We start from the raw sequence: 25,615 nt of genomic DNA on the forward strand, positions 1-25,615 counted from the left end.
CATCTCAGATTCCCCATGGTTGAGAAAACAGGCCACCTGCTTTGTCAGCACCTCAGAAGTGCATCAGACCACTTGACACTGGTGGTGGGAAGGGCCCTGACTCATTGTACATCTGAAATTCAACTATGAAGGTCTCTATAGACCACAATTCTTTCAATAAAATAAAATATATAAAAAAATTTTTGACTGGATTGACAGTCTCATTCAAATAGTTTTCAGTTGATGAAAGAAAGTATGACAGAAGCAGAAAATAATTCCCTGGGCAGATCTTACTCTAGGAAAAAGACAGCAAGTATTAAGGCAAGAAGAGGCCTATCCTCTCTCCCATCATCAATAAAAATAGTGAATCACAGAAAATCTGCTGTCAGAGAGATGCCAAGTTCCTCTTTCTTCTTGAAGCTGATAGTCTCACATCCTCTAATCATGACAAAGTTAGTAACCCATACAAAAGATGATACCCTCACATCCCTTTTCCTCCAAGAACAGAGACTCTTCTTCCCTGCCTGAAACTAAAGGCCACTAATTACAGTTCTGAAAATTACTCCAGAAAAAGGGAAAAAAAGAGACTGGAGAGATGCTCCAGCTGAAGCACTTGATTTGCACGCAGAAGACCAGGAATTAATCCCGGAGAACTTCTAACAGAGATCTCTAAATCTCTAAATCCAAAGTCCATAGTAGCTCTTGAGTAGTGCCAGGTGTGGCCCCCAAATAAACCACACAAAAACTCAGAAAGGATAAAAAAGGGTTGATACCCAATTGTAGGTAAAGAGATTTACTTTTCTAGAAAAAGACTATCTACATCACATATTTATTAACTGGCAAAATTGTCTACTTGGTCATGACCTGTGAACTTATTAAACGACTGACAAACACAAAATGACTGAACTTACACAAATACACTTACAGATGGGGTGGATATGTTTATTAGTTTAAGTTGTTTTTAAAATAACAATGAAAAAAGCATGTTTTGCTCTGTGAGGTTGTTTTTATTTTAAGATGGCATAGTAGAAACATGGTCAGACATAGGCTACAAAGCAGAATGACCAGAGGAAACATAAGTAACTGGGGATAATATAGGAAGAAGAGCAGATATATTTTAAAGATTATTAAATAAAGGTCATGGTGATTAAAATAATAGATGGTAAGAAAAAAAAGACATGGAGTCAGAGACATAGCACAGTGGGTAAATTTGCCTTGTACATGGTCAACTGAGATTCAATCCCAAGCATCCCATGTGATCCCTTGAGTCTACCAGGAGTAATTCCTGAAAGCAGAGTAGGAAAAACCACTTAGTACTACTAGGTGTGGTCAAAAAAGAGAGAAGATATCCCACCTGAAAATATATTCAATATGATTTCTATGGAACATTACAATGGGCATCACTGACATCACCTTACTCAGAGAAGCTCCCAGACTACATCCAGCACAGATCTCACAGTTGTCACTTCTCCAGCTAATGGCACATGCAAAGTTCCATTACTACCTGGAATGCAATACAACTCTAAGGAAGAAAGTCATTCAATTTCTCATGGAATCGATGGAACTAGAGGGTACCATGATAAGTGTGTCACTCAGATGGAAAAGGATAGAAACAGAATAAATTCCCTCACATGTGGAACTTAAGGATACAGAGCAAGGTAGCAACAAAGAGCCAAAGGCAACAACAGGAGATTTGAACCACACAATTGAGTTTGGCCTAACAGGGAAGAATTCAGGATTGTTGCAGTGGAAGGAGGTGGGTAGGTATATTAGTAATGGGTGTGGTGCTGAGAGTTCATAATTCAGAAGCTTCCAGCTTACTTTATGTCCCCTTTGAACAAGTGTTTGACACATACTTTATTTTTTGGGAGGTGCTCAGGTGTTACTCCTGGCACTCAGAAATTAATCCTGGCAGGCTCAGGGGACCATATGGAATGCTAGGGGTCAAACTTGAGTTGGCCTCATGCAAGGCAAACACCTTCCAGCTAGCTGTGTTATCACTCCAGGCCCAAATACTTTAATTTTTAATTGTTATTTTACTTATTAATACAAATCAAACTTTGCATGAGCTACCTATGTTTTCATAGAACATGCAGTTTATTTATTGAATGTAAGGTTGATTCTATGTGAATCAACTACTTAATGCAAGAGCTACTTTACTACCTTTGAAGAAGAGCCTTTTTCTTATCAAGTGGCTACAAACCTGTATTCTTGCCTCCGGGAAGTAGGGACAATGCTCCGCTTAGTTGAAATGTGTCTGAAGTGTTTCAATAAAGCTCACATTTTAAAAAATACAAATATTAAGTGATATTCTCATACTGATGGAAATATTAATCACATTACTTTAATATTTCTTTGTTAATAATTTTAATATTTATTAATTAAACTGATATTAATTAATACTATTTAATACACCACACTAAATTTTGAAGCATATATTCCACTTCTTCATTACAGTATGGAATAAAAACTATTACCTAAGGCCATTCCAGGCATTCTGTTCTCCACATTTTTCTACTTCCACTAAAACCCTTATTCCTCTTTTCTGAATTTTAGTAAACTCATCTGGTAATTTGTATGACTGATATATTTATAAATTCTTTTACTTTTCTTTCAAGTGCCTGCTCTTTACTCACAAAGCATGCTATTGAGGAATTTGCTTAGGGAAGCCATAGAGTTTGCCTCAAATTCTCATTTGAAAATTAGTACCTCTAACCAAGTATCCTGAAGTTTCAGAATAAAGGGTACTAACAGATGTGTGAAAGGTTTTTATTATTGCAGGTAGTGTTTTGGTTTTATGGACATATCTGGTAATGCTCAAAGGTTCTTCTAAGCACTATACTAAGGGTTCCTGGTAAAAATCTTGAGCCTCAAGCAGGCAAAGGATTCACACTAGTTCTTTGAACTATCTCTTGGCCCTGAAATGGTTTTAATTCTTAAATAATCACTGTTTCACACACATTTTATGTGTATACATCTGGCTATAAAGCAAAATGATTCACTTATGAGAGCAATGAGGGCATTATAATGATAGTCTCTTACCAAAAGGTAAGGTAAGTCTTGTTTAGCTCTCAATAAGCTTGTCTTTTGGCTGGAGGTAAAGAAGGATGCTCTTATAAAAGATATTTAGTTAAGCAGACTATTGACTGTCAAAGTATTTTTATTCTTGTGAGATTTCTCCATTGTTGGTACTTCAGCTGAAATGAGCTATAAGTATATAAGTATAGATAAGTAAATATAAGTTGTATATGTCTGAACCTAGTAGCATTTTCCAGACTATTGCCTTCCTTAACATACCATATGGGACACATAAAACGAAACCCAAGAATCTTGGGGCAGACAAGAATAGGGCAAAACAGCATACCCAGGTTTAATTCCTGACAACCTATATGATCCATTAAACCTGCCAAAAGTGATCCCTAAACGTGACCTCCCCAAACAAGAATCTTACTGGCATGTGTGTTCATAATACCAAATTATACTGTACTCTGCTTGGTAACTATGTACAAGAACATCAATGTCAAAAATAGTATAAGCATATTACCATAATTAAAATGAATTTTATATACAGATTAATTTAAAGACCCAAAGTAGGACTGGAGAATTAAAGGCTGGAGTGAATACTTTGTAAGATACCAGGTTCCATCTCTGAGATCACATGGTCCCCTGAGCACAGCGCTGGAAATTGACCTCCAGTCTCTCAGACAAACACTGTGTCTGAACAACGCATAAATAAGTAAATTAATGGATCAAACTTGTTGGCTGTACTTAGGGGATAGGAAGAAAGAAAATGTTTTTTCCCAAAAGTAGATCTTCCCAACTATTGTTTTTATTCAACTTACTGCCCAAATATAATTACTCCTTTCAAATTGATCTCAGATGTTTTAGTAGCCATTAATCATTTGAACATATATAATTATTTCAATGAGGCAAACAGTAAAATATAATACATAATAAAGTGTTCTATTATTCTCTTAATGTCTCATCTTCTTTCCTTGACTATTATAATCATTAAAATGACTCAGCTGGAATAATGATTCTGTACAGTAGCAGAGGACATTTTCATAAAATACTAATTTTGAACTATTCACAACCATACTTTGCTGGCTTAACTTAAAATGTGGCTACAAATTTAAAATGGTTTTTAGTTTTTAGACACTTTTAAGTTGTAAAAGTCAAGTATGTTCTGTGCATTAATTTTATTTAAATGTTCATTAATATTGTTGGTACAGTTTCTTAAAGTTCCTTAACATGTCTTGGTATATTATAAAAATTCCTTTCTGACTACTTGATACATCAAAATACATTCCTAATTCTAGGTAAATGTATGTTGGCCTTAAAAAGAATCAATTATGGGGCTGGAGTTATAGCACAGTGGTTCGATCCCCCAGTGTCCCATGTGGACCCCAAGCCAGGAGCTATTTCTGAGCATCACAGAGTGTGGCTTAAAAATCTCTCCCCCAAAAAGAATCAAATTGTATCACAAAGCACATCTTGAGTATAAAGAACTAAATATTTGCATCCAATTACTAGAATTTTTAAATTCATGTTTAATCTATTATTAAATGGGTAAATAGAAAATGTTTCTAAAACTCACAATTTTAATCAAGATTTTACTAAATTTAACTGCTGGTTAAATATCCTTTGAGTTAAATGTAACATAAAAGTTTAAACATTCTACCAGATTTTGAGAACCCCCAGCTCAAGGACATTTCCTGATATATGACAGCAGGGAGCCATTTTTCAGACTTCACAAGACCAGGTTGCAGGCTGAAGATGTGCTCTGGATTCTCTCTCTCTCTCTCTCTCTCTCTCTCTCCTCTCTCTCTCTCTCCTCTCTCTCTCTCTCTCTCTCTCTCTCTCTCTCTCTCTCTCTCTCTCTCTCTCTCTCTCTCACACACACACACACACACACACACACACACACACACACACACTCACACACATGACAATTTCAAAAAAATGGGGGCCGGAGAGGTAGTACAGTGGTAGGGTGTTTGTCTTGTATGCAGCCAATTCAGGAAGAATGGTGGTTCGAATCCCAGCATCCCATATGGTTCCCTGTGCCTTCCAGAAGCCATTTCTGAGCACAGAGCCAGGTGTAATCCCTGAGTGTGGCCAGGTGTGACCCCAAAACAAAACAGAACAAAACAAAACAAACAACAACAACAAAAAAACAAAGCAAACATTTAAACCGGATATGTATATCTCCTTCGTACATTTCTTTAGATTTATTTCCTTAACAGGTATAATTTGTATTGTGTATTTTCTGGTGTAAAGATAGTTTTCCCCATTCCATTTTTTGAATCTGTTTTGTAGGAAATTCTTGTAGATATGTTTCTCGTGGGCTCTGAGTTCATGTTAGAACCAGGTTATAGGGATTGCTTAGCTTGCTAATTTTACCCCCAGCTGCACCAGTAATAACATGTGGCATTGTTTCTTTTTGCATAGGCACATTAAAATGGGAAATCTTATGTAGAAAAGAAAGTTCTTATCTAATAGGCATAGGAACACATGAATTTTATATTTCAGGGAGGCTTTTCACTTTAAATATTTGTCATAGTGATGTGTTGCAGGTTTCAGTTGATTGGACATCGGCCATCCACCTCAGAACCTTAGATCCCATCTTTGGAACAGGCATGGCTTTGGGCACCAGCACCAGGAATTGGTAGAAACCAGGAAATGCCCTAATGCTGCCCTGGCACTGAATTGCTCAAGAGTAAGTTGATATGACATCCTGATAACTTGGAAACAGTGACAACTTGGTTTCAGGGCAGGGTTCCCTGCATTGCCACCTAACAGTGAGATGAAACCAGAAGACTGTCCATGACACCCTGACTTCAACGTAGGATCTGTCAAAAACCAGAATCTCTAACTACAGAAACCTAACTGAGACAACTGTGATTGAGAAGAAATTTTAGTGGGACCTCCAAGAAAAACTTTGGGGTTAGACAACTTAGGATGCCTGAAGCCTGAAGTAGGTCTTATGGCAGGATGCTTCATCAGTAGGGTCTCCCTGTTTTTAGGCTAAAGGCTTTTCCCTTCTTTGTTCCCCATCTTTTGATGCACCTATGCCAGAGAAAAAGAAAAAAAGAAAAGAAAAAAAATGCCACACACTTTTTTCCCCCATTTTTTGACTTATCTTTCAAAAAGGGGCTATCATCTTTTTCATAGAATCTTAGGATACTTATTGCTTTATTTTAATACATTATCTGCATTTTTCTATAAAGCTAAAAAAGAATAAAGAAAGCCTAGGGACCAGGGGCAAAGTGGTCTAATGTGCATTGGAAGAGAATAAAATAAGGACAAAACTAAATAGTCAATGACAATAAAATCAATAGACCTAAACGTTAACAATCTAAACTTAAATAGTCCTATTATATTGGCAGGCCAGGGGGGAAAGTGTGGTGGTATAGGATGCATTCTGGGTTCATTGGTGTAGAGAAGTTGACCTGGGTGGTGGGAATGGCTCTGACTAACTGTATATCTGAAATTCAACTATGAAGGACTTTGTAGATCACAATTGTTTCAATAAAATAAAATTAAAAAATAGTTTAAACACTCTTATACAGATATGTTTATGCTATGTACATAATATAGAAAGCATTAATGAGTTTTCAGACATGTTTTTTTTAAGAAATTACAATTATTAGGAAATATGTCATAATAATTTCATGGCACTAGATCAAAAGTAAGTTTATGGTAAGTTACAATAATAGATTTTAAAGGAATTAAATATATTTTGTAATAATTTATATCACTATATAGCATTATAGTTAATAGCAATAGGTTTAATATTTTTATCAGTTTGATAAAACGTTAAAAATATTTGCATTAAAAGGCCAGATAAATAGCACAGTGGTAGGGTGTTTGCCTTGCATGCGGCTGACCTAGGAGGGACCCAGTTCAACTCCAGGCAACCCATATGGTCCCCCAGCCTTCCAGGGGTGATTTCTGAGTGCAGATCCAGGAATGATCCCTGAGTGCCACTGGTATGGCCTCCAAAATGATCAATCAATCAAAAAATAAATGAAAATATTTGTATTAAATTGTTTTCTGAAGTAAATAGCTAATGGAATTTTAAGTACATACATTCTTAAACAGAATGAATACCCCAATAAAATAATAAAGTTTCTAATAAAACTGGTTTCTCCAGAATTTTCCCATTATGAAAACAAGAGCTTCAAAATGGTGTTACCAGAAAATCATGATTAGAAATAATTTTAATGTATCAGTGAATAATTTTCATTAATTTCATAAGGAAACAATTATAAAAGCACAATCGGGCATTTAAAATACATAGAGAATTACAGACATTATTATGAAACCTTAATCAGAAAGAGTTTATTGCATAGCTTAGTTACATTAGAGTAGATTCACTTTCAATACAAAAAGCAGAGGATACTCAGTAATTCAGTCTGGATAAATTTATTCAAATGCCCCAAAGATGAAGACTCAGGGAATAATCAAGCAGAACTAACTGGTACTTCTTATTAACAAGATTAAAGGCAAGATTTCTGTGATCAAAACTAAATAACAGAAGCATTAATGTATTTTAAGATAAAATCTTGAATTGGGTTTTGAGATACTCTCTAATACAAGATGTGAGAAGGGAGGAGAAAGGAGAATTCTGTGGAGTGAACATAAATGACAACTCTTACTACAGTATAATGAAAAAAATACAATTGATACAAATACTTATACTCTAAACCAGCAAATAATCTTAAAGTAAAGGATAAAAATAAGATTATATGACAGTTGTGATGCCTATCAAAAATAAAGGATGGGGCCGGAGAGATAGCATGGGGGTAAAGCGTTTGCCTTTCATGCAGGAGGTCATCGGTTCGAATCCCGGCATCCCATATGGTCCCCCGTGCCTGCCAGGAGCAATTTCTGAGCCTGGAGCCAGGGATAACCCCTGAGCACTGCCGGGTGTGACCAAAAAACCACAAAAAAAAAACCAAAAAACAAAAAAACAAAAAACAAAAAATAAAGGATAAAATTTAGTAAGTTCAAACTAATATTCTTTCATAACAGTTTAGAAATCATAACTCTTTGCTTGCTAGATAGTAATACATTATTAAAATCTGACAAGACTTTTTATTCTATTTCTATGTGACCTTGGAAACAACAAAAACAAACAATGATGCTATATAAATCTACTTATCTCTTAAAATAGTGTTTTAAATCTGTTGTCATCATTTAGACTGTCCTTCTAAAAATAAGTATACCATCACATGAAATTAGATATTGAATTACACATTTTTCCATTCTACAGGTATTTTTGATGTCTCAGCATTCCTCTTCAAAATAGGTACAGGACACAGAAAATAAAAGACAGAATCTAGAAAGAAGTGAAATAAGTGTATGTTTATAATACAGAATAATCAACACAAAATGTGGTGATATTGAGCACATAAAATGGTACAGACTTCACTTGGTATGAAAAACCAGTCAGGAAGCAAAATCAGATTCATCTTGAGAACTAAATTTGAATTAATCCCTGAATAATGTTCTGCACTGAATCTCTAGATTTAAGACCAAGACATTGAGAGACATTTGTTACTTGGAAAACTGTAACTTTCAGAAATGCCACCGGTTAGGCTGCAGAAGTGTTGGCATGGAATGTGTCACGATTTACATTGCGATTTATGTGTTTTAGAGAGATGACTTGGGCAACATGGAAAAACAAACTAAAGGTGTCAATAGATGATACCAAGGTAGGAAAATTGATATTAAATCTTAGATATTACATTTAGCAAGAATGAAGTATGGAAGACAACGGTGTGGCTTAAAGAGCTATTAAGATGTCAAAAATATAATTTATTATTCATATGAAATAATAGATAAAAATCACAACAAAAATATAGATTTTTAAGTTGGGTAACCAGATGATGAGCAAAAAATAAAGACTGCAAAGGGAAAGATTGCGCTAGAGCATACAATGAAATCAGTGTCTGGGATTTTTTTAATAATTATCTTTAAACACCATGATTACAAATATGATTATAGTTGTATGATTACAGTCATGTAAAGAACACCCCCCTTCACCAGTGCAACATTCCCACCACCAGTTTCCCAGATCTCCCTCCTCCCCACCCCCTTACACCTGTACTCGAGACAGGCTTTGTGTAGTCATCTCTCCAACTGCACTCATCACTCTATGTGATGAAATTCATGTCATGAGCTGCACCTACCAGCCCTCATCTCTCTTGACTCTGAGATACTGTTAAAAATGTCTTTCATTTTTCTTAAAACCCATAGATGAGTGAAACCATTCTGCATCTTTCTCTCTCCCTCTGACTTACTTCACTCAGCATAATAGATTCCATGTACATCCATGTATAGGAAAATTTCATGACTTCATCTCTCCTGAAGGCTGCATAGTATTCCATTGTGTATATGTACCACAGTTTCTTTAGCCACAAACCTCGAATAGCTAAAGCACTCCTTGGGAAAAGGAATATGGGAGGCATTACTTTCCCCAATTTTAAGCTGTATTACTAAGCAATAGTTATAAAACAGCATAGTATTGGAATAACAACAGACCCTCAGATCAGTGGAATAAGCTTGAGTACTCAGAGAATGTTCCTCAGACATATAACCACCTAGTTTTTGCTAAAGGGGCAAGAAATCCTAAATGGAGCAAGGAAAGCCTATTCAACAAGTGGCACAACTGGTTAGCCACTTGCAAAAAAGCGAACTCAGACACCCAGCTAACACCAAGTACAAAGGTAAAATCCAAATGGATTAAAGACCTTGATATCATATCTGAAACTATAAGGTATATAGAACAACATGTAGGTGAAACACTCCAGGACATTGAGACTAAAGGCATCTTTAAGGAGGAGACAGTACTCTCCAAACAAGTGGAAGCAGAGATAAACAGATGAGACTATATTAAGTGTCTGGGATTTTTAAGATATCATTAAATTTACTTATTCTGCAAACTCTTAGTCAGATTGATTAATAGTCTCCAAACATTAATAAATAAAATTGTAAGAGAGTTTTCATACTTCAACTTTTTGACTCACTTAGTATTTTAGTCAATTTACAATTGGGCATTATTTGTTATTTTGTTTTTCGTTTTTGTTTTGTTTTGGGGGGGCCTCACCCGGTAACGCTCAGGGGTTACTCCTGGCTATGCGCTCAGAAGTCGCTCCTGGCTTGGGGGACCATATGGGACACCGGGGGATTGAACCTCGGTCTGTCCTAGGCTAGCGCTGGCAAGGCAGACACCTTACCTCTAGTGCCACTGCGCCGGCCCTTGGTCATTATTTGTTAATCCATTTATCTTCTCTATGAGGTTAATTAATGAAAATATTACATTTTTAATCTAACAGTGAAGTGACTACCAGAAGTCCTCCAGAAAGTCTCAAAAATGCAAAACTTATATTTTCCTAGTACTTTTCCTGTGCCAAATCTACTCAAATAAATTGACTTTTCTAAGAAAAACAGCAAGCATTTAAGGATTTAACTTTCTAGAATATGTTTCATATTATTATACTTTGGGATAGCAATTTTTCTTGCTTGAAAGAATTAAGCCTAAATAGTGATGGCAAACAAATGGACACATGATCCAAATAACCTACAAATAGATTTTTGGTTTTTTATATATACCCAGTCATATACATACTGTTTTCAATTAGGCCTAAAGAACAAGACTAATTAATTTTACATCAAATTCAAAGCATGTAGATTAATTAAATGAACTGATAGGTTATGTGTTGTGATATAGGTGTCAGCCAAGACTTTTGTTATTGATTGGTTTTGTTTTAGGGTCCCACCCAGTGGTGCTCAGAGCTTACTTTTTTTCACTGCACATAGCAATCACTCCTAGCAGACATGGGGAACCATATATGGTGCTGATAATTGAACCTGGGTCAGTCTCATGCAAGGCAAACACCCTGCCCACTCTTTTATTTCTCCAGCCCCACCCAAGTTAATGAAATTAATAATAAATAAACCAAAACAAACTCACTATATTTATGACTGTGACCAAGAATAAAATAAATCTGCCTTATTTGCGAGATATTTTTCCAATCATTTAGATAGTATGTTCCACACAAAACACTGCAACAAAATCATGACCAGCTCCCAGTCAAACTTTAAGTCTACTTGTCACAAGTAATATCTAATATTTCCAAAATGCCGAAAAAGTTGTAATTTTCACTATCAAATTTTTATTATAATTTCCTCTGTGAAATATGGAAAATTGTAGAAAATGTTTTTTTCAAACCACTGAACTCTCCTCCCTTTTCAAACTTTCAAAGATGAATCCCAGGTCATCAGCGTTTGGCTTCCTTACTTCCTTGGGCTCTTTTCTCTACTTTAACTGTCCATAGCCCTGTTGTGCTGTGAATCTCAGGAAGCCATACTTCACTGGCAATCAAGACATAAAGGAGGTTTCATACTGTCATATTCACCCTAATCTAAGCGCTTGCAGCATGGTTTTAAAATTCCAGTCAAAGTAAATGACAGCTTTTCATTTTATTCAGATTTCATTTGATTTGATGACAATAAATTTATAAATATTTCTGTTACATTTGCAAAGAACCTAAATACCCTGCTTAATAAAGAAAGGTCTCAGGCATTCTCAGCAATGAAATCTAAAAGTATAGAAGAACTTTAGGACACCTAACATTTGGCAAGATAATTAGTATTAGTAAGCACTAATAAACGACTTTTGGATACTTAAGCTATATTCAGATACCAGGACACACAGAATAAAGTTAAAGATACCAGGAAGCCCTAAACTAGAGAAGCAAACATGCAGTGTTATGTACCCTGCACTTGAACAAATTCAAATCTATGGCTTTAAAGAATACTGTACACAAGTATTAAAAAAATCACTTCAGTTTGGTAAAAGAAAATTGAGATGAAGAGTGTGATAAGAAAATAAAAATCTGCTTTTGTAGTGAAGGAGCTTTTTTTTTCTTGCCCTAAACCAATATTTACAGAGAAAAATATCTTTTTTTAGAGATTGTAGAATATCTAAAGGTAAATAAAGTAAATTGTACCTAGTGAAGGCACTATTTTCAATACATTGAAAAATAAATTTTACATAAAAATTATTACAAATAATTCTGCACGTAGACTGAAAGAAATAAGACAAATTCTAAAGGCTTCTCTTTAATTAATTCTTTGGTTATAAAAAGGTCTTGCATAGCATTTGATCCAGTTACTCTTAGCTAGTTTTGCTGGTGACAATTATGCCTCAGGAAAACCTGCAAATCAATTGTCCTTGGTTATAGCTCGTAAAACAATTTTAATACATTTACCTTGCTTAGATACAAAATAATTACAGAATGAAAATATATCATTATACCTGATGAGCACATTTATTTAAATGCAACTACACAGTATATTTTATCAAGTTCTTGTCCTTTAAAAAAATATCAGATGCTTTTAACAGGAAGCATAAGCAAAGCTAAAATACAAACTCTTTGTACTTCTTCCTGTGATTCTTGACATGATGTTTCTCTTTCATTAGTCTGTAGACTCCTGGGTTAAATAAATCATAATGAATCATAATTAGCATGTCTTGGTTATTGCATGGGAACATGTCACTTTAGTTTTAAAAAAAAAGTGCCAGGAAGATTTTCACACTGTCTAAACCAAGAATCTCTAGTCCAAATATTCAGGAAAAATATAGCCCACTATTTTTTTGAACTAGGACTCTTTATATTATAATTAAAAAGAAAATAATCAACAAAAAAGCTAGATATTTACTCATAATATCAAATATTTGGGGTCAAATTAGAATACAAAATCAGAAAAACCCAAAAAATTTGAGAAAAAGATACATGGGATTTGACAAAAATAAACTGTAAATAGTACAAAATACAATTATATATATAAAATGTAATTTTTATTTTTTGATTGGACACTACATGTTCTTTTGTAGAAAATAGTGCTATATATTTGCATAATACATATTTTTCTATAATACCATCAAAGAATGTTTAAGAAGATAGTGACAAAGTAGACATTTCATGAAGGGAGTTGAATTGATCGATTGTGTCTATTAAAATTTACCTTTTATGTGAAATAAAATTTTGAAGGAACTTACATTTTTTCTATGCCTGGGGGTATTATTTTCAATACCATTGCTATCATCTGACTTCCTGTATAAACAATAAAAAAGAAAGTTGCTAGAGAATTACATTGTAAGTATGTCAGTATATCATCTTTAGCCTATAATTGTTAGGTTAAAATGTAACTCAATACAGACAAAAATTACTTATTTTAAGAAATATAATTGTATATGTGTATGCATATATATGTGATTTGGACTCACACTTGGTAATGCTCAGAAGTTACTGCTAGATGTACTTATAGGGCATGCAGTGCAGGGGATTAAACCCAGGCCTCCAACTTGCAAAGCAGCCCCTTGAGCCATCTCCATCAGTCTAAAAAGATCTTACTCTTAATGGTGATTCTATTTTTATTCCATAGCTTGGAGAGCAACTGCTGCCACATATAACAGTAACAAAATCTATTTATTCTATAAGAGGGAAAATAGTTTCTCCTCAAGCATGTGTGTTGGTTGATTACATGAGCATAATTTATGTACTGTTTTGGAAAGTGCAAGATAAAAGCCAACTAGGAGCTATCCAACTATGCTTGGTACAGAGACAATAATTTGATATGGTTATTAAAAAGAATTAGAGTCTAAACATAGTTCTTTGTTTACCCAATGTTCTTTAAAAATAACCTACAAATGTGGACTTCAGATTCTTATGAAGTGACCGAACTATGTAGAAAGGGTGATAGGAAATGCTTTTCTAGGTCCTAAAGACAAGCCTGAGCTCATTAACCCATCACCACTAGAAAAATTCAACCATCCTATCAATTATTTGGCACAATTTAAATCAGGGTTAAAGGGGGTGAGATGTATTGATTAAATATCTGAGTTACAACAAACCTGAGTGATATTCTCTTTGAACTTTTATATGACTATTTTGTTCTTATTAAAAATAATTTTCAGGGCCAGGGAGATAGTACAGCAGGTAGGATTCTTGCCTTGCATGTGCCCAGCCTGGGTTCAATCCCTTATAACCCATGAGTTCCTGAGCACCTCCAGAAATAATTTCTGATTGCAGAGCCAGGAGTAAGTTCTGAGCACTTCCAGATGTGATCCCCCAAGAAATCAAACAAAAAAATTCAACAGGAAATTTAATGCTTTATATTATATTATGAATGGAATCAGATATTTCCAATGGTTTAGGAAAATACATTTTAGTATTTGGCAAGTTGAATGAAAACAATCCACTATACATCATTCTATCACCTTCCTTACAGAGGGTGTTTTAAATAAGAATGCAAAGGAAAGTATAAATGCAAAAGCAAAGGCAGTAGAGTAATAAGAACAATCAGGACAAGAGTGTATGTAACCAGTTCATATCACTAAATGAACATCTAATTCACTGTTCTGCATATGGTTCTAAATATAAGAATAGGAAATAGTGTATTGGAGCAAGAGAGGTCAAAAAAATTGAAATGTATGTCAAACAAGATGACCAAAGTCTCCAAATATGAATGTGAACTTTCAACCAATTGTGTAACTACTTTTCAACCAATTGACCTTGAGTCTCTAAGACAACAATGTTTTTGTTTTGCTTTTATTTTTGATCTAGGATTATGGGACTCTTAACATAGTATGCCATGCCTTTAATTTAGATGCTCATTTAATGTGTGATGATTCCTTCTGCCATATGTGAAAGAAGTAAAAAATAAACATTTAAATAGCATCTACAAATACCTTAGTGGCAACTGTTTGTGTTGCTATTGTTCTTTAGCCATGACTAAGACATACACACCGTTCTGATCTCTTGTTGGCTGATACAATTAAATTCCAAGCACCTTCTTGGAGCAGGGAACAGTTGCTGAGGCCTCCCATTTCCTAGGAGCCTTTCAGCTGCTTTATTTTGGCTTCATTTTCCATGTCCTCAGCAACTGGCTCTTATTCAGATTTTAATTCAGCTCAGTACCTCCAACACTGCACTCCACACTCAGCTTGGACTTGGAGGGACAAGCTATGTCCCAGATTCAAATGGTCTCCCTGATCAGTTTATATCTGCCTTTGTCATGCTCAACTTTAAAGAAAGAGGTCAGTCAAAGATATAGTGTCACAATGTCACCATCTCTCAAAACAATGACTCAAAATTCAACATGACAGAAATTGAGAATCAGTAATAGGCAACTTTAAAGGAATATAGAAGCCCAGGCAACAAGCCTAGAAGTCCTGATTCAGGAGTTCCAGTAAAGCCTGACCAAAGACCTTTTTAGGAATATTTTAAATGATCAAAAGCTGTCAGGTTGAAGAAAGGCTTGCACAAAAATAATACTTATTTATAGATCCTGAATACCTTCTGCACACCAATATTTGTGCTGAGCACCTTGACATATTTATAACTTGTCCATCAGTTTACATGACAAGTATAGTAAGCTCATTTTGTAGAGAAAACTGAAATAGAAAGATGAGAGTAGTAATAGATGGAAGGGAATTGTAATACAAGCAAGGCAAACTACTAGATTAGATTTTTTTATTACAGTATAGATATGCACCGAAAATGACAGACACACAAAATATCTTGTATGTTCTTCCCCCTTAACAGCAAGCAGCTGACTCTATGCCATATTCTATTCTATTTTACTCAAGAGAAAATTAATCTGTAAAACAATACTTACAGCTGTTCAATTTGTTCAAATTCTTTCCCATCATCTGTATAACAAAACAAGATAGGCTTACTATTTTTATAGTATATGTATGTTAAGTTCCACTATCCCCAAGTTAAGGATGTACTGTTCAAGTGAAGGACACATTTGCTATAGCATTAAACAAAAAAATTTTCAACTTTTCTTCCTCCTTTACTGCTCTCTACCTGCAATTATGGTCAGACATAGGACATTGCCTGGCATTGTCAAAAATATTATGAATTGATGAATTTTTAATAGTTTGTTATTAAAACTTTAGTGAAAATAAGGAAAAATATGCTTTTAAACCCATAATCTTCAAAACTATGAAAATCACAATATATATTAAGAAAAATTCTAAAACATGTGATGAAGCATTTTAATCATTGATAAAAGTAAAAGAATATTTATCTCAGATATTATTTATGAAGCCACTATAGATTTTTTTCTAAAACAAAGCTATTGTATTTTCCCTAGTTCCTGTGTAGGTGGCAGCATAACCAATGAAAATTAGGACAATTATATTTTGTACTAAATGTTTTTAGGCAGTTTAAATAGGAAAAGCACAGGCAGAAACTCTTAACTCAATGTTAGTATTACACATAATGATCAGAACAAACATAAACTAGACCCCCGCCATGTTCTAGACCTCTACCATGTTCTGTAATATTTTAAGTCAACATTATCTAATGAGAGCATTCTCTAAAAATAGAAATCCTACCTGGATGATTCCTTTTCTTTTGTGTGTACACTTCACAAAGCAGAATAACAGTCACTAAAACAACCACTTCGGCAGCTATTGCAAGAAATGGTTTGAGGGGCACCAAATAGCTCAGCACTACAAGTTCAATTTGCTCTTCACTCTCGCCTAACTGGAATACTGCGTGACACCAGTAAGATCGCTGATCTTCCTCTGAAAGTTGCATGATCTTGAGCTTTGTTTCATTTGCATATGTTGTATTAATCATATACTTTTCATTCATTCCAATATCAATAGGAACCTAAAATAAAGAGACCTTAAAGTTCATTTCTTTTGCATAGAGAATACATGTCCAAAGAAATCTAGTTTTGAGGAAAGCTGAAAGATAGAGCCAAGAAAAAAAAATATTTTTTTAAGTTCTGTAAATATTTGTAACAAGTTATACATAATAGAGCACAAGGCTTCTTATAAAATGTGATCTCAGAACAACCAGGAATAAGTACGCTTTGCCTTAAGGACTTGGCATTGAATTATTGAAATTATGATAATTGGTCATCCTGAGTGAAGAGAAGATAAAAATTTAAAGTACAGAAAAATCCCAGTCACCTGGGTTTCAGATTCTAATCTCTAACTCAAAGTGTTATGTTTTTCACAAATGTCGAAATATATTAAATTATTAAAAACAATGTATTTATTCAATCTGATTTTCCATAACGAAAGAACAACTCCTGATATTGGGAGTTCCTCAAATTAGTATTGAAGAATGAAATTGTTGGGTTTCTAAAGCTGGCATAGAAAGGCTGAGAAAAAAAAAATCCCTGGTTTGGGTGCTAAAACATAGCACAGTGGGAGGGCATTTGCCTTGCATGTGCAGACCCATGTTAGATCTATGGCATCTTATATGGTAAACCAAGCACTACCAAAAGTAATCCCTGAGTGCAGAGACAGGAATAATCCCTGAGCACCACCAAGTGTGGCCCAAAAACCAAACCAAACAACAAACAAAAATCCCCTGCTGAGGAGACCTGAGCAATAATAGCATAGTGAGCAGAGCATTTGCCTGGCATTTGGCCAATCCAGGAGAACTATGTTCAATTCCTGGCATCCCATATGGTCCTCTAAGCCTTTTAGGCATTATTTCTGAGATTGGCGCCAGGAGTAACCAAAAATCAGGCCCAAATCTACCCCCGCAAAAATCCCCTCTTGAGCCTGCCGCTTGTGCTAGTCTGCATACTATCTTTGCCTTTCACATTTTCACATTCAGGAAGTTGATTTCTGAACATCACATTTTTTTTTCAGACTTTATTTCAATAGGAAATCATTAAGAGAGTAATTTATTTAATCTATTAAATTGAATATTATTCTTAGGCCATTTGATATTTTTACTGTTCTAGCATTCAACTACACGGCTCAATAAGTTCTGGTTTTTTTTTCTTTTTCTCTTCCTCATTTTCAAAAAATGTTTTACTGTGATTTACAACTGTTAATAATACTTTCATGCCTATAGCATTTCAACACCACTCAGACCAGCAGAGAAAACAACTAAGTGCTAATCTTACCAAGGTTCAAATGTAAATATTCTGAGGCTATTTGATAGTCTCTGAATTTAATTGGCAAAAATAAATTAATAAATAATGAACTTAGCCTTCTCTTTACCATATTTTCTGTACTGCTTATTATAAATGTATTCATTTTAATTCATAAATAAGTCGAAATACTGTTAATAGGCAGCACGGGTGAATCTGATGCAGATAGTTTGTCTAGATTTAGAAAATACATTTGCCCTAAAGTTTTGTTTGAGGTTTTGAGTCATATCTGGTGGCTCTCTGGAATTACACCTGGCTCTCTGCTCAGAAATTACAACTGAGCAGCTCAGGGAACCATATGAGATGCTGGAGTTTGAACCTGCTTTGGCCCTGTGTAATGCAAACATCCTACCCTCTATGCTCTCTCCGGCAACATTGACCTAAGAGTTTTACCTACATTTTCTTCCCTGAACTTCTCTCACATCTTATTATAACTCATTCTTGTTTAATCTTTTTATTTTTAGAGGTACTCAAAGATTGAATCCTGGTTGGCCATGTGCAGAGCAAGTGCCGTATTCAGTGTATTATCATCAGTCCAGCCCTTAATATAATTTACTTGAGTCAATCAGGAGGAAATAAGCACAGGAAATGGAGACAGGCAAAGACAACAGTTAGGCATCTATATATAATAAAATTTAGGCTAATTTTGTCTAATATTCATAAAAAATAAGTTAGTTTGTGTACTTTAATACTAAACTAATACTTGTTTTTTAATTTAGATATTTTGATATTATTTACAACCACAGACTGTAGCAAAATTCCATTGTTTATATATTTCATCTTTAATATGAGGCATTGTTTCTCTTTTGAGAAAGTAACAAGATATTACAGTCACTAATAATATAAAAATATTCTCATAGCAGTTTATAGTTTTACACACAATTATAGTATACTTTTACTTTCCCTTAGGTAATTTTTTATTCAACAAATTACTTCACAGTTTTAAGCACTTATATACTGTAATATTATTTCAGTTATGTGTGAAGAAATAAATTATAAAAACAATTATAAATAGGCAAAAATGATTGTCTTTCATAATCATCAATAAAAATATAAAGTATTAATATTCTGACACTACTTCTTAGTGATTTTGAAGCTAGTTCTTTAAACATATGAAACAATATTACAAATGTATCAGTCATTCTCTTTTCCTTTAAGTCCTTCAATGGTCAAAAGCACTATATCTTACTATCCATTCTAGACTGTAACTTGCTTTACAAGACTTGTATGTGAATATCAATGAGCACAAAGGTAATGGAAGAATTTTCACTAATAAATGAACCTTAGGGTTTATTTTAAAATAAAACACCAAACTTTGTATGATAATAATGCCCAAAGACCACAGAGAAGAGGGTTAAAAAGACTAATCCATGGTAGAAAGCTTGCCACATATTTGGGGAGAAATAGAGTGCAGTTATGACAGATATGGGATCACTACGACAATGATAGTTGGGAATTATGACCCTGGACAAGAATTGGGAGCTGACAGGAAGTAAAGTGATGTGCATTTTTGGATTACATCTTGTTTTATCCAAAACAAATGTCATCCCTGGGTCCTTTTTATCTGTTTACAACTTGGTTTTACCCAAAAATAGAGATTGTCTTACATGTAAACCTGGCTAAAACTGGTTCAGGATAGCCTGAACTATCTGTCCTTATCCCTCCACATGGAGGTGGTCTTTATACTCAATAAAAATGACATTCTGCCAGGTAACTCTCTCTTCATATGAGGTTGAGTATTACCAGTTTACACATGTTTCACCCTCAGCCTGGTTTCACCCTCAGCCGGGTCTGGATTATTTTTTACAGAGACTCGTTCACCTAGTGTTGCATATATGGTACATGAGGTGATTTTATAATGCATGGTACCCCTTCAGTAACTACATTGAAAACCACATGCCTAAAAAAGGAGGAGGAGAAGCAGGAGGAGGAGGAAGAAAAAGAGGAGAGAGAGCAAAGGAGAGAGAGAGAGAGAAGGAAGAAGGAGGGAGGGAGGGAGGTACGGAGGGAGGGAGGGAAGGAGGGAGGGAGGGAGGGATGAAAAATATCTGTCATAGAAGCAGGCTGGGTGATTGTGAGAAGGAAACGGAACATTATTGATGGGAAATGTGTATTGGTGAAGTAATGGGTTTTAGAACATTGTATGACTGAAACTCAGTCATAAACAATATAATCTTACCTGAATACTTCCATTGCTACTGTACCAGGTCCAATTTAAAGGAAAACAATCTTGACATACACATTTCAAAACAGTTGAGTCTCCCACATAAGTGATCAATGGTTTTGTTTTCCTATGAAGTTGAGGGACTAAGAAAAATTAGAAAAATATATATATTATAGCAAGAATTTAAATAGAGAAGATGCATTCAAGTTTAAAACAATATTCATTTTATTTTCTCATTATTTAATTTTATTTATGTAGTATAAGCTTTACAGAAATCTAATTCATAGTATTTACTATGAATGATAATGGTATTATAAATGATAAAATTGTTATGAAAAAATAGAATTGAACCTATAATATGATGAGAAAAATAATAACTGTTAGAAATTTCAATCAGAAAAAAATACTTTGAATTTATGGAATTAAGAAAATAGTACACCAGAGATATAGCATGGAGGTAGGGTGTTTGCCTTGCAAGCAGAAAGACAGTGGTTTGAATCCCGACATTCCATATGGTCCACTGAGCCTGCCAGGAGTTATTTCTGAGCATAGAGCCAGGAGTATCCCCGGAGTGCTGCCGAGTGTGACCAAAACACACACACACACACACACACACACACACACCACACACACACACAGTAGAAGGAAACCCTAAACTTGCCTTTTCTCTCACTGACACACAAACCTACATCTAGAAATAATGTACAAAGATGGAACGTGAAAAAAGAAAAATTAAGAAAATAAAACATTTTTAAAAGTATTGTTTGCTTGGATGATTTTCTTCCAGCTTTTGATTTTGAGTCTATGTTTATTCTGACTATTCAGGTGTGCTTCTTGTAGGCAGCAGAAGGTTGGATTCATCTTTTTGATCCATTTTTGCCACTCTGTGTCTCTTAATTGGTGCATTTAGTCCATTGACATTGAGGGAGATGATTGTCATGGGATTTAATGTCATCTTTGTGTATAAGTTTGGTGTGTGGTCTGTGGTCTGTCTTGTCTTAAAGTAGAATTTCAGTTTTTCCTTTAAGGCTGGTTTTGCATCTGTAAAGTTTCTGAGCTGTTGCTATCCTTAAAGCTATGCATCCTTCCTTCAAACCTGAAAGTGAGTCAGGCAGGGTGCAGTATCTTATAAATAGACACAAAGAAAGCATGTGATAAGGTCCAACACCCATTCTTGATCAAAACTCTCAGCAAGATGGGAATGAAAAGAACCTTTCTCAAAATAGTTAAGGCCATCTGCTACAAAACAATGGAAAATATTATCCTCATTGGAGAAAAACTAAAAGCCTTCCCTCTAAATTTTGGTACAAGACAAAGCTGTCTTCTCTCCTATTCAACATAGTACTGGAAGTACTTGCTATAGTGATTAGTCAAGAAAAAGATATCAAGGGAATCCACATAGGAAAGAAAGAAGTCAAGCTCTCACTGTTTTCAGATGACATGATACTACATTTAGAAAACCCGAAAGATTCTACCAAAAAGGTTCTAAAAACAATATTTTCATATAGCAATGTGGCAGGCTACAAAATTAACACACAGAAATCAATGGCCTTTTTATACACCAATAATGATAGAGAAGAAATGGACACTAAAAAAAAAGACCCCATTCACATTACTGTCACAAAAACTCAAATATCTTGAAGTCAGCTTAACAAAAGATGTGAAGGACCTATACAAAGAAAATTATAAAACCCTACTCCAAGAAATAAGAGAGGCCATGCGGAAATGGAAACACATACCCTGCTTCTGGATTGGCTGGATTAACATTCATTTAAAATGGCAATACTCCCAAAGCATTGTTACAGATATAATGCTTTCCCTCTAAAGATACCCATGACGTTCTTCAAAGAAGTGGATCAAACAACTTTAGAAATTCATTTGGAGGATAAATATCAAATAGGTCCTCTAAATCGGTGTATATGTAGACGTGACTTCCTATATAGTGGTACTCGTCTGACTACCAAGCCTAATTCATAAACAATTCATCTAAACAATGTATATGACCCCTCTGATATATTTCCCCTCCTCCACACAGAGCCTCTTCTACTCCCTCATATCCCAATCCGGATTCATTATCTTCTCCTTAATTAACCCTCTTTATGCTCAGTTCTTTAATTTGTTAGGCACCGAGACCGACCTGCTGCCCCAACAGATTCTGCCCCTTCACACACCCCTACAAAGCTCATTATTATTCCTTAACTCTCCCACCCCCAACCGTCAGTACCTCACATTTACCCTTTTTAACTTCAGTACTACACAGTTCTAATCACAGACCAAAGTCATGCATTGGATTTAACAACCCCCAACTATTTCAAAAGACATAAAATTGGCACATATGTCTTTTGAATATTTTATGTGTATTTTCTTTAACAGCTATAACTCTTTCTAAATACTTTTTTACCATGACGATTCTATACACTGTTTATCTTGTCTTCTCTTTGTGAGCTTTTCAATAAGGAATTTTGGTGGAAGAGTCCCTCAGTTTAATGCTTATGATTGGACCATGTCATGGGGATTGTTGGATTTGTTCTTATGGCCCCCATATGCACCAATAATGCCACGTAGCATTGTTCCTTGTTTGCATAGGCACATTAAAATGGGAAAATACTATACATACAAATAAGTTCTTATCTATTAGAGATAGGAACACACAAATCTCGTAGTGCAATGGGGCCTTACACCCTGAACATTGATATAATGACCTGGCACAGGCCTCAGAGGAACGGGCATCCTCCATTCACCCCTGAACCAGGGAAGGTATCCACGAAACATCCAAGGTTTTTTATACCTCTACCAGGAAGACACTACCGTGGCTCTGGCATCCACCTGCTCAAAAGAGACTTCCCTTAACACTAAGAAGACTTGACAACAACAATGAACTGCTTACAGGACAGGGTTCTCTGCATAGCCCTTTAATTGTGAGGTGAAATGAGAAGACACTCTGCACCATCCTGACTGCAGTATAGGATATGCAGAATTCAGGATCTTTAATATATAAACATGATACCAACAGATACTGTGTGAAAAATAAAAGTATATTGGCACTACAGACAATGACCTGGATTGGACAACCTAGTTTGCCTGGAGCCTAGAGTTGGTCTTATGCCACGAAACTTCAGGGGTAGGGTCTCCTTATATTTAGGCCAATGCTTTACCATTCCATGTCCCTCATATTTTGATGGGCCTATGCAAACAATAATTGCCACTATAACACCGTTTTTACTGTGCTCCTTTGACTATAATCCTTAAGAGAAACAAACCGGGCCCGGAGAGATAGCACAGCGGTGTTTGCCTTGCAAGCAGCCGGTCCAGGACCAAAGGTGGTTGGTTCGAATCCCGGTGTCCCATATGGTCCCCCGTGCCTGCCAGGAGCTATTTCTGAGCAGACAGCCAGGAGTAACCCCTGAGCACCACCGGTGGCCCAAAAACCAAAAAAAAAAAAAAAAAAAAAAAAAAAAAGAGAGAGAGAAAAAAAAACACTTAATCTTTTGAGGTTAACTTAAACTAATATGCATGTGCATGGAAATGTAAAAAAGTACTTTGCCTTCAATGTTTAAGGGGTTACATAAGTGTTATGTCTTTAGATTGCTTTGTGTGCTGCTAAGAAATATTATGTACTACAATCTGGGGACTTGAGGGACAAAGCAATTGTACATAGGCTCTGTTTTATTTTTCTTAATGTTCTTTGGCTGAAAGTTCAAAGTTAAGATATCAGCAATAGGACTACTGAGAATTCTGTTTATTGGTGATTGTCCTTCCACTGTAACCTTACCTTGTCCTCTTTCTTTGCATCTTTGTTCTCATAATTAAAAATAAAAATTAATAAAAAAGAAAAAAAAGAAATACATTTGGAAATATAAACACCCTCGAATAGCTAAAACAATCCTTGGGAAAAGGAATACTTTCCCTAACTTTAAACTGTATTACAAAGCAATAGTTATCAAAACAGCATGGTATTGGAATAAACACAGACCCACAGATCAGTGGAATTGGCTTGAATACTCAGAGAATGTTCCCCAAGCATACAATCACCTAATATTTGATAAAGGAGCAAGAAATCCTAAAAGGAGCAAGGAAAGCCTCTTCAACAGATGGTGTTGGCACAAGTGGTTAGCCACTTGCAAAACATCAAACTCAGACCCCCAGCTAACACCATGTTCAAAGGTAAAATCCAAATGGATTAAAGACCTTGATATCAAATCTGAAACCATATGGTATATAAACCAACATGTAGATAAAACACTCCATGACATTGAGACTAAAGGAATGTTTAAGAAGCAAACAGCACTCTCCAAACAAGTGGAACAGAGCTAAACAGATGGAAATATACTAAGCTGAGAAGCTTCTGCACCTCAAAGGTAATAGTGCCCAGGATACAAGAGCCACCCACTGAGTAGGAGAAACTATTCATTCGATACCCATCAGATAAGGGACTAATATCCAAAATATACAAGGTACTGACAGAACTTTACAAGAAAAAAATATTTAACCCCATCAAAAAATGGAGAGAATGAATGAACAGACACTTTGTCAGAGAAGAAATACAAATGGTCAAAAGGCACATGAAAAAATGTTCCACATCACCAATCATCAGGGAGATGCAAATCAAAACAACTATGAGATACCATCTCACGCCACAGAGATTGGTGCACATCACAAAGAATGAGAACAAGCAGTGCTGGTGGGGAAGTCGAGAGAATGGAACTCTTATTCACTGCTGGTGGGAATGCCATCTTGTCCAATCTTTATGGAAAGCGATATGGAGATAATTCCAAAATCTGGAAATTGAGCTACCATATGATCCAGCTATACCACTCCTACCACTCCTAGGGATATACCCAAGGAACACAAAAATACAATACAAAAATCCCTTCCTCACACCTATATTCATTGCAGGGTTATTTACAATAGCCAGACTCTGGGAACAACCAAGATGCCCTTCAACAGATGAATGGCTAAAGAAACTGTGGTACATATACACAATGAAATATTATGCAGCCATCAGGAGAGATGAAGTCATGAAATTTTCATATACGTGGATGTACATGGAATTTATTATGCTGAGTGAAATAAGCCAGAGGGGGAGAGAGAGAGATGCAGAGTAGTCTCCCTCATCTATGGGTTTTAAGAAAAATAAGAGATATTTTTGTAATAATTCTCAGAGACAAAATCCAGGAAGACTGGAAGGTCCAGCTCATGACATGAAGCTCAACACAAAGAGTGATGAATGCAGTTAAAGAAATAACTACATTGAGAACTATCATTACAATGTGATTGAATGAGGGAAGTAGGAAGCCTGTCTAGAGTACAGGTATGGGTGGGGTGGAGAGGAGGGAGATTTGGGACACTAGTGATGGGAATGTTGCACTGGTTAAGAGGGTGTTCTTTACATAACTGAAACCCCCCTTTAATCATATTAGTAATCAAAGTGTTTAAATAAAAATATAAAAAAATAAAAAAATGAAGAAGAGAATAGCACCCAGTGGG

At 35.3% G+C, this 25,615-nt stretch overlaps 1 protein-coding gene across 1 annotated transcript in view; it reads right to left on the bottom strand.

The window, feature by feature from the left end:
* Window positions 1-12,105: 12,105 nt before the first annotated feature.
* EMB (embigin) overlaps window positions 12,106-25,615 on the bottom strand; it is a 51,988-nt gene continuing 38,478 nt past the window's right edge. The window contains exons 5-9 of the mRNA XM_049768370.1: window positions 20,144-20,271; window positions 16,400-16,679; window positions 15,673-15,706; window positions 13,052-13,106; window positions 12,106-12,483 (exon numbers count right to left, since the gene is read on the bottom strand). Of these exons, the coding sequence (XP_049624327.1) occupies window positions 12,469-12,483; window positions 13,052-13,106; window positions 15,673-15,706; window positions 16,400-16,679; window positions 20,144-20,271 (512 nt within the window). The 3' untranslated portion in view covers window positions 12,106-12,468. The remainder of the gene's footprint in view (window positions 12,484-13,051; window positions 13,107-15,672; window positions 15,707-16,399; window positions 16,680-20,143; window positions 20,272-25,615) is intronic.

This window comes from Suncus etruscus, chromosome 2, assembly GCF_024139225.1.
Source record: "Suncus etruscus isolate mSunEtr1 chromosome 2, mSunEtr1.pri.cur, whole genome shotgun sequence".
Lineage (NCBI taxonomy): Eukaryota > Metazoa > Chordata > Mammalia > Eulipotyphla > Soricidae > Suncus > Suncus etruscus.